Here is a 10,262-nt window from a genome sequence, read left to right as displayed (position 1 = left end):
CCCGCCCCCCCGACCTCAACGCCGCCCCGGAGCCCCGACCAGGACCTCGACGCCGCCTGCCCCTCCCTCGCCACAGGCACCCGAGGTGAGCACGCCTGCTCCTCCCTCTCCCCTACCTCTGCCTAGGGTTTCTACCTCCATCAAATTAGTTAGGGTGGAAACAAATCGGATGCGAATGCGGCTCAAATGAGTTAGGGTTCATGTAAGGGTGGAAACGAATCAAATTTCTAAGATGAATCATAAAACGAGTAAAATTTGACCACTTATTTCACTTTATAGTTGGATAATTGGAATATCCGCTATCACTTTCCACCCCTATAGGTTCATCAAATTAGATGGTAATTAGGGCAGTAGTTCTTAGGTACTAATTAGTTAGTAAGAACTAGGTACTAATTAGGTACTAGAATCTTTTTATTTATAGTAAGTTTATTTTTAGTAAGAACTAGTTGAATTAATAGAACTAGTTAGTAAGAACTTGTTGCTATTTTTTAGTTAAAGCAATTATCCCGCATCGACGTGGAAGATGCCTATCCCGCATCCTCGTCGTCGAGTCGGCGGAGGACGACACCTGCTTGACCAGATGGGCCATGTCCGGGACTGGGCTCCGCCGGGGTGGTACTGGGAGGCGCTACCTAACGGGGGCGCAGGTTGGTGAGGAGCCAGCCTATCGTTGACCCGAACCTTCTTTGGTGGCGGTCGCGTGGGCCAGTGACGGTCCAGAGGCTCGAGGACTCCGCGGAGGTGGTGCGTCACCGTGTCAGTGAGGAGGACGCGCACGTCCGTCGCTACTTGTTTGCGTTGGAGCACAGGTTCTCCAATACCTGGCAGGTTCTCCAGGGATCTCACTGGAGCTATGATCCCGTGATGGTTCCTTCTCTGTGGGTGTCCACCGCCCGCGCCGATACCCGTCGTGTGCTAGGGTTTTAGTTGTACTAGTGATGTTATATGTATGACACTATTCGGGATGTATTAGTGATAATATTCGACGATGTACGGACGCATGAGATGATTTACTTTTGCTTATTGAATGCATGCTAATTTGAGTCTTATAAGATATTTTGAAATGTATATCTTGTGTTTCTCAATATCCAAGTGGCCGGTCATGTTTTCAGGTTACACCTCCGAGTGGCCTATGTTTTGCCGGAGTGTTGATTCATTTCCGTTCCGGCAAATTTCAGGCGCTCGATATATCCTATTTTAGCAAAGGTCATGCCGATTTTTCCGTGAATTTTGGCATGACTTTTGCCAGAATATGTAGGAAATATCGAGTGCCCCGGATTTGTGTGTTGAGTATCCTGGTAGTTGTCTATTATCGATTTTCAATTAATGTTTTAACTATGAACATAGGAAATATCTGACGACAAAAAGGATTTCGGTATTTGCAAATACTGCAAAGATGAGCACGGCCTGTGCGACGAAATCTTCCTAGATGATGATAGGCGCTTCAGCATCAAGCTGGACGAGAACTTCGAAGTGGATACAGTAAGTCACAACGACAAGTCTTTTTTCGTAATTAAGCATGACATCTGTTTCATTTGCTTCAACTTATATTTTTTTACTATTCTACTAGCGTATCCCCTGCCATGCAAGAGTTTTTGTATTGGATAAGATAGGTTTTAGTCATACTATGGAGGTAAAGAAAGTTTATTTGAAGACCGAGCATGGTTATATTTTCCACGCAAAATTATACAATTCAGACGACTACACCTATTTTGGATGCAAAACATGGCGAGCACTATGCAAGACTTATGCATTTGAGCCTGATATGGTTATCACCTTTGATATTGGTCCGGAAGATGATATTTAAGGTAATACTGACATCTGGGTCGATGTGCAAATGCCTCTAGTTACACCAAAATGTAAGTTTCTCAACCATATTTATGTCTTTGATATTGTTTATTCAAAAATAGTTGACAACTAATTTGTATTGTCAGCTTATTTTGGTGCAACCAAACATGTCCAGAGCTTGGTAGACAGGACCTACTACTGTCCCCGGGCTGAACTAAACTGCGAGGAGCTAATTCATTATGTTTCATGGCTTGAGGATCTTGATACCGTCAAGACAAATTTTCTTCTTGGACTTAGAAATCTTAGTACTGAAAACGTGCGACGAATAGTGTTCGTCATGAACTATGGTCACATCTATTTAGGAAGGATGGTAAGATTTTTACTATTTGTCCTCAGTGCATCTTTTCCATACATTATTTGTGAAGCTAAACTTCATTGCTAAGTATGTGACCATACGATGTTCTTCAATAGGGACTCCCGATGAATGTTGTGCCTTATGGGATCGAGACTAAAGGTACCATGAGTATTATTAGCTTACGGCAAAGATATCCTACATGTTACTTTAGTGCATTCAAGATCAGCGATGAATGCTTAATAGTGCAAGACTGGACCAGATATGTGATGGGGGAGCGCAGACAAGTACTAGGGGGCAGCAAACAGATGTGCTACCCAAAATTAGGAGACAGGTTCATCTGCATGCTCCAACTTGATTAAGGAGGGGAGCTACACATGTTTTATGTTGTTTTACCTAAGAGAGAGCAGCAAGAGTGATTAGCTAGAAATGAGTTTGAGGATGATGATGTGCTACACTATTACTATGATGATAAAATAGCTAGTGTTGGTGGTAATGACTGATGATTATTATTAGCTAGTATTAGTGGTGATTAAATAAATATTGTTGGTGCTAATGATTATGATGATGATTAAATAGCTTGTGCTGGCAGATTAGATTCAAGTGGAGGCAACATGTGCTGCACATCAAAAGTACTACTAGTCCAAACTAGATCAAGTTTGGATTAGTAGTATACTTTTGACATGCACCACATATTGCCTCCACTTGAACCCAATCCACCTTCATTTGACACATTGTTATGGACATAATGATGTAAACCTCATAACTGGTATTGTACCAATATTTGTACGATGGCGCATAAATACACTAAAAATAAAAAAAATAAAAAAACAATACTAGTAGCGATGGAAAGAAAACACGCTGCCAGTAGTTACATTAGCAGCAGCGTGGGAGTGAACAAGCCCTGCAGCTATTTGTCCTAGCAGTAGCGTGTGCGGCACGCGTTACTGCTAAGCAATAATTGTAGCGCCTTATTAGTAGCGCGCCTACCCGCGCTACTAGTGAGCACAAAACCAGCGCTACTGCTAGGGTTTTTCCTAGTAGTGCAGGATGACAATCTCGTCGACTAGATGAACTAGGACGTGCGTCATGATATTGAAGAAGGATGGTAGGAACACCAGCTCGAAACTGACAAGACATTGCGCCACATCACTCCTTAGCCTTGGTACGATTTCTGGATCGATCACCTTCTGAAAGATTGCATTGAGGAATGCACATAGCTTTCACAATGGCTAATCGGACGTTTTCCGGTAGAAGCCCCCTCAATGCAACCGGAAGCAGTTGCGTCATAATCACGTGGCAGTCATAAGACTTTCGGTTCTGAAAATTTTTCTCTGGCATATTTATTATTCCCTTTATATTCGACGAGAAGCCAGTCGTGACCTTCATACTGAGCAGGCATTCAAAGAAAATTTCTTTCTCTTCTTTCGTAAGAGCGTAGCTGGCAGGACCTTTATACTGCTTCGGAGGCATGCCATCTTTTTCATGCAAACATTGTAGGTCCTCCCGTGCCTCAGGTGTATCTTTTGTCTTCCCATACACGCCCAAGAAGCCTAGCAGGTTCACGCAAAGGTTCTTCATCACGTGCATCACGTCGATTGAGGAGCGGACCTCTAGGTCTTTCCAGTAGGGTAGGTCCCAAAATATAGATTTCTTCTTCCACATGGGTGCGTGTCCCTCAGCATCATTCGGAACAGCTAGTCCACCGGAACCCTTTCCAAAGATTACATAGTGTAAATCATTGACCATAGCAAGTACGTGATCACCGGTACGCATGGCGGGCTTCTTTCGGTGATCTGCCTCGCCTTTGAAATGCTTGCCTTTATTTCGACATTGATGGTTGGTCGGAAGAAATCGACGATGGCCCAGGTACATATTCTTCCTGCATTTGTCCAGGTATATACTTTCAGTGTCATCTAAACAGTGCGTGCATGCATGGTATCCTTTGTTTGTCTGTCCTGAAAGATTATTGAGAGCGGGCCAACCGTTGATGGTCACGAACAGCAACGCCTTAAGGTTAAATTCCTCCTGTCTGTGCTCATCCCACGTACGTACACCGTTTCCATTCCACAGCTGTAAAAGTTCTTCAACTAATGGCCTTAGGTACACATCAATGTCGTTGCCGGGTTGCTTAGGGCCTTGGATGAGAACTGGCATCATAATGAACTTCCGCTTCATTCACATCCAAGGAGGAACGTTATACATACATAGAGTCACGGGCCAGGTGCTGTGATTGCTGCTCTGCTCCCCGAAAGGATTAATGACATCCGCGCTTAAAGCAAACCATACATTCCTTGGGTCCTTTGCAAACTCATCCCAGTACTTTCTCTCGATTTTTCTCCACTGCGACCCGTCAGCGGGTGCTCTCAACTTCCCATCTTTCTTTCGGTTCTCACTATGCCATCACATCAACTTGGCATGCTCTTCGTTTCTGAACAGACGTTTCAACCGTGGTATTATAGGAGGATACCACATCACCTTCGCAGGAACTCTCTTCCTGGGGGGCTCGCCGTCAACATCACCAGGGTCATCTCGTCTGATCTTACACCGCAATGCACCGCATACCGGGCGTGCGTTCAGATCCTTGTATGTACCGCGGTAGAGGATGCAGTCATTAGGGCATGCATGTATCTTCTCTACCTCCAATCCTAGAGGGCATACGACCTTCTTTGCTGCGTATGTACTGTCGGGCAGTTCGTTATCCTTTGGAAGCTTCTTCTTTAATATTTTCAGTAGCTTCTCGAATCCTTTGTCAGCCAGAGCATTCTCTGCCTTCCACTGCAGCAATTCCAGTACGATATCGAGCTTTGTGTTGCCATCTTCGCAATTGGGGTATAACCCTTTTTTGTGATCCTCTAACATGCGATCGAACTTCAGCTTCTCCTTTTGACTTTCGCATTGCGTCCTTGCATCGACAATGACCCGACGGAGACCATCATCATCGGGCACATCGTCTGATTCCTCTTGATCTTCAGCAGCTTCACCCGTTGTAGAATCATTGGGCACATCGTCTGGTTCCTCTTGATCTTCACCAGCTCCCCCCGTTGCAGCATCACCGTATTCAGGGGGCACATAGTTGTCATCGTACTCTTCTTCTTTGCCGTCTTCCATCATAACCCCTATTTCTCCGTGCCTCGTCCAAACATTATAGTGTGGAATGAAACCCTTATAAAGCAGGTGGGAGTGAAGGATTTTCCGGTTAGAGTAAGACCTCGTATTCCCACATTCAGTGCATGGACAACACATAAAACCATTCTGCTTGTTTGCGTCAGCCGCATCGAGAAACTCATGCACGCCCTTAATGTACTCGCAGGTGTGTCTGTCACCGTACATCCATTGCCGGTTCATTTGCGTGCATTATATATAATTAAGTGTCTAAATTAATAGAAGTTCATCATCACATTAAAACCAAAGTGCATACATAGTTCTCATCTAACAACATATAGCTCTCCAGAGCATCTAATTAATTAAACCATACATTGAAACTATGTAAAACATTTCAATGCAAAAACAAATGTGATCATAATCGCAACCAAGGTAACAATTGATCCAACGGCATAATGATACCAAGCCTCGGTATGAATGGCATATTTTCTAATCTTTCTAATATTCAAGCGCATTGCATCCATCTTGATCTTGTGATCATCGACGACATCTGCAACATGCAACTCCAATATCATCTTCTCCTCCTCAATTTTTTTATTTTTTCCTTCAACAATTTGTTTTCTTCTTCAACTAAATTTAACCTCTCGACAATAGGGTCGGTTGGCATTTCCGATTCACATACATCCTACATAAATAAAATCTATGTCACGTTGGTCGGCGTAATTTTCATAAACAATAAATGAACCAATAGTTATAAAGATAATATATATACCACATCCGAATCATAGACAGGACGAGGGCCGACGGGGGCGGATACCAAAACCATCGCACTATTTAAGATGCAATAATAAAAGTAAGAAAATAATACAAGTATCTATGTAAACATACAAGTAAGAATATTTTTCCTTTTAGAAAGAAGGTAAGAACAAGAGGCTCACCACGGTGGTGCCGACGATGAGCTCGGCGCGGGTGAGCGATGACGGTGAAGACGGGGACGGGACGTGACGGACCGCTAAACTTAGACAAATATTATGGAAAATGGAGTTTGGAGGTCGAGCTTGAAGAGGAGAAAGCTTAAGTAGTGTGGCTCGGGCATTCCATCGAACACCTTGTGTGCATAGGAGATGAGCTAGAGCACCACCAAGCCCTCTCCCCCTCGGCCAGAGAAAAACAGAGCAATGGGGTGCTCTGCTCGTGAGCGAGGGGTATATATAGGCACCTCATTGGTCCCGGTTGGTGACATGAACCGGGACTAAAGGGGAGCCTTTGGTTCCGGTTCAAGCCACCAACCAGGACCAATGGTGGTGGGCCAGGAGCGAGGCCCATTGGTCCCGGTTCATCCCACCAACCGGGACCAAAAGATCCAGATGAACCGGGACCAATGGCCCACGTGGCCCGGCCGGCCCCTGTGCTTACGAACCGGGACCAATGCCCCCATTGGTCCCGGTTCTGGACTGAACCAGGACTAATGGGCTGACCCGGCTTGAACCAAAGCCCTGTTTTATACTAGTGATACTGTTTAGTAATAGGGTCAGGTGAATCACCAAATCCACATCTGCTGCAAGTCACTTAGTCCAACGAGTCACGAGTGCAATCGGTCCATTGCTCTATCAGTTTCACCAATCTCGACCTCTATAACTCCTTCTCGTTACTTGTCAACTTGGATTTGCACTAGACAGGTGCAAAAAACATGTGCCACCCGTGAGAAATAACTGTTGAATATATAGTCGAATATGATAGATAACGCTAACGATGCTTTATTATAATCAATATTTTTCACATAAATTAGTTTTGCATCGCAATGAATCAAAAAATGAAAACGATTTTCAATCGGATGATTTTCCACTCGGGTAAACCACGTGCTATGGACGCGACACGTCTTGGTGGGGCCCGCCAACCTGCTAGCCTTATCTCCTCGTCCTCTAGCGCAAGCTCGATCCCCTTTTCTCGTCCCCGCACATCTCGCCCATGCCTGCTGTGTCCGCCATGGTTGCACAAGCTCCACCTACTGGTGCGCGAGAAACCACAAACCGGTGCTGGCGTGCTGCGACACAACACTCCTTGACATCGGTGCTCCGATACGACACTGCCGACGGCTGCTATGCAACACTCATGAGTGTTGCACTGCCACACGACCGTTGGTGGCTGCTGGTGCTGCAACGCAGCCTCGCCGGCGGTGCGATGCAGGACTTCACGGTGTTGCGCTGCCGTAGGCCGGCGACGGAGCTGCAATGTAGCACGCGAAGTGCTGCAACCCACGGATCTCGCTGGCGGCGTATTTGCGATGCAACCCCAAGGTACTGTGCCCACGGATCTTGCCGGCGGCGGAGCTGCCATGCAACACCCAAGGTCTTGTTGCGTGGCGGAGTGGCACCTACAAGCTGGGGCGGTGATATTTGTACCGACGACGCATGCATTGCGTTTGTTGTGGCCAGTGGCCCAAAAGAGAACAAAGCAAGAGGAGATCGGAGCGGCATCTTGTTGACTCATCCAACAACCAGGAAAGATGTATCCGACGGTTCATGACTCGGCTGATTTCTTCAGAAAATCGGCCGGCTGATTCATAGCAGCGGCCATAAAAAAATGACCATTTTTGTTAGCTTCAAAGAAACAGTTAGAAAATTCTGCGTATACTGTCTTTTTTTTGAGAGAGAGACTGCGTATACTGTTTGTATTTGAGGGAGTATAGCGTAGTGGGCTTTCTCTCCCGAAGTAGGAAGGGTTTGCCTTTGGGCTTTGGGCTTCAATCTCAGTGGCAGCCGTGACTCTGCAATCTCACACTCTGCTATCCTCACATCGTGGGTTGCCGCTTCCAAACACTTCCCACATGAGCTGTGAGGAGATGAGCCGCCGCCCCCCGCTCCCGCCGGCGGCGGCCCCGCCGCTGGAGGACGACAACCTCCTCTCCGAGATCCTCCTCCGCCTCCCGCCAGATCCATCCTCCCTCCCTCGCGCCTCCCTTGTCTCCAAGCGCTGGCTTGGAATCGTCTCCGACCCCGGCTTCTCCCGCCGCTTCCGCCTCCACCACCGCCACAACCCACCTCTCCTCGGGTTCTTCTACCACGTCTCGGACTTCGAACCTGCAATGGATCCCCCCAATCGTGTCCCGGATCCCCACCTCTCTTCGTGCCTCGAGACCCTCGACGACGACCGCTTCTGGTACTTGATGCCCTTGGGATCCCGCCATGGCCTCCTACTCACCTTCTGCGAATTGTGGAACAAGCTCCTGGTGTGGGACCCCTTCAGCATCGACCAGCACCACCTTGCCGTTCCCCCGGAGTTCGATTTGGAGAAGGCCCTGGTCAGCTGGGCCAGCGGGGCGGTGTATCGCGCCGCCGGAGACAGCCAACACTTCCAGGTGGTCTTGGTAGGCACAGAGACAGCTGACCAACAACATACACGGGCAATCGCCCGTGTTTACTCATCGGAGACTGGCGGATGGGGTGATATTGTCTCGACACCGCTTCCATCCAAGGCTTCTAGTTCTACTATGGGCGAATTTCCCACCATGATTACAATGTTCGTAACTATCAGTGTGCTAGTTGGGCATTCCCTTTACTGGTTGCTCATTGACAGATCGGCAGAAATTAACACATTGGATGGCATCCTTGAGTTTGATTTGGAGAGGCAGATCCTAGCTGTGGTACCGGTGCCAGTAGATATTGCCAATAATAGTCTAGCCCAGTTCCAGGTTATGCGGGCAGAGGGTGGTGGCCTTGGTATTCTCTCTTTGTCAAAATTCAGCGCCCAATTATGGAAGATGGAGACCGATTCTGATGGTGTTGCTTCATGGATGCTGCAAAGAACTATCAATCTAGTTAAACTACTTTCCACGGATTCAGATATTGAGAGAGGGCCGCCCCCAATGATATTAGGGTTTGCTGAGTACAATAATGTGGTATTCCTACGGACACATATTGGCGTCTTCACGATCCAGCTTGAGTCCATGCAGTTCAAGAAAGTTTCCAAAACCCTCATGGGTCGCTATTTTCCATTCGAAAGTGTCCATGCTGCAGGAGGTAATAGCATATGCCTTTACATTGCTGGTATAACAAAACCAAGATATTACTTATAATTGGTTGGTTGAATACCGCTCAAATCCTTTCATGTTAAGCTAGCAATTTTAAGTGGCTCTATTTAAATTGTTTCTTGCTACTTGATGATCTTGTTGACATATAGCAATTTTCTTCTAGCGTCCTCTTTTCGGATGTTTGTGTGGTGGCATTTCCTGTGATGGTTATGATTTAGGGAAACATCTTTTAGTGGGTTTATTAGTATGGGTGTATTTTATTTTAACAGATATAGCATGGAGCGAGCTTAAGCATAATTTTAGGCAACTTCTTTCTTCAGTTCAGCTAATAGTTTGAGTGTGCGGGGTTCTTCATTTCTATGACGGTACCGAGTATATATTGTTTTGAGAATATTTGTCTTCCTTTGATGGTAGATGGGTTTTGTTTATATACTCGTCATGATGTATCAAACCCGAGCTGTTTTCCTCTTAACTCCATATGTGAGTTTGTCCAAATATCTCATCGATGCGCCCTTGTATCTACTTATCTGATATGAATAGTAGTATCAGTGCATAGTTGGAGTGCAGATGTTTCTGGAAATGAGGTACCTAATGGCTAGAATACCCCCTTGTAGGCAAGCGTATTGGTGGTGGACATGATGGAGCTGAACTTTTACATAATTCATAAGATGATTCGTCAGATGGATATGCTATTGTGATGCATTAACTGAGTAAGTAACCTTATCTTTAAGTAGTAGCAGAATGATTTATTTTTCCTTTACCTTGCATCGTCTATATTTTCTATTTACTTTTTAGTGGTTGCAACATTGCATTACTTTTTAGTGGTTGCAACAAGCACTCCCTCCATCTGGAAATAAGTGTCGCTCAAACGGATGTATCTAGCGTAACGCTAGATACATCCGTTTGAAGGACGGTTATTTCCGGACAGAGGGAGTAATTGATACCCAACAATACATTAGCATTTGGCTCGAACTTCGTTTATTAACT

At 45.9% G+C, this 10,262-nt stretch overlaps 1 protein-coding gene across 1 annotated transcript; it reads left to right on the top strand.

Moving 5' to 3' along the window:
* Positions 1 to 8,072: 8,072 nt before the first annotated feature.
* Positions 8,073 to 9,985, top strand: LOC119315605. Its single transcript, XM_037590160.1, has 2 exons — positions 8,073 to 9,264; positions 9,890 to 9,985. Exons 1-2 carry the CDS (start codon positions 8,073 to 8,075, stop codon positions 9,940 to 9,942), a joined length of 1,245 nt encoding a protein of 414 aa, XP_037446057.1. The 3' UTR covers positions 9,943 to 9,985.
* Positions 9,986 to 10,262: the final 277 nt, after the last annotated feature.

Source organism: Triticum dicoccoides, chromosome 6A, assembly GCF_002162155.2.
Source record: "Triticum dicoccoides isolate Atlit2015 ecotype Zavitan chromosome 6A, WEW_v2.0, whole genome shotgun sequence".
Lineage (NCBI taxonomy): Eukaryota > Viridiplantae > Streptophyta > Magnoliopsida > Poales > Poaceae > Triticum > Triticum dicoccoides.
Note: the sequence above shows the minus strand (reverse complement) of the source record. Positions and strands in the feature narration are given on the sequence as shown.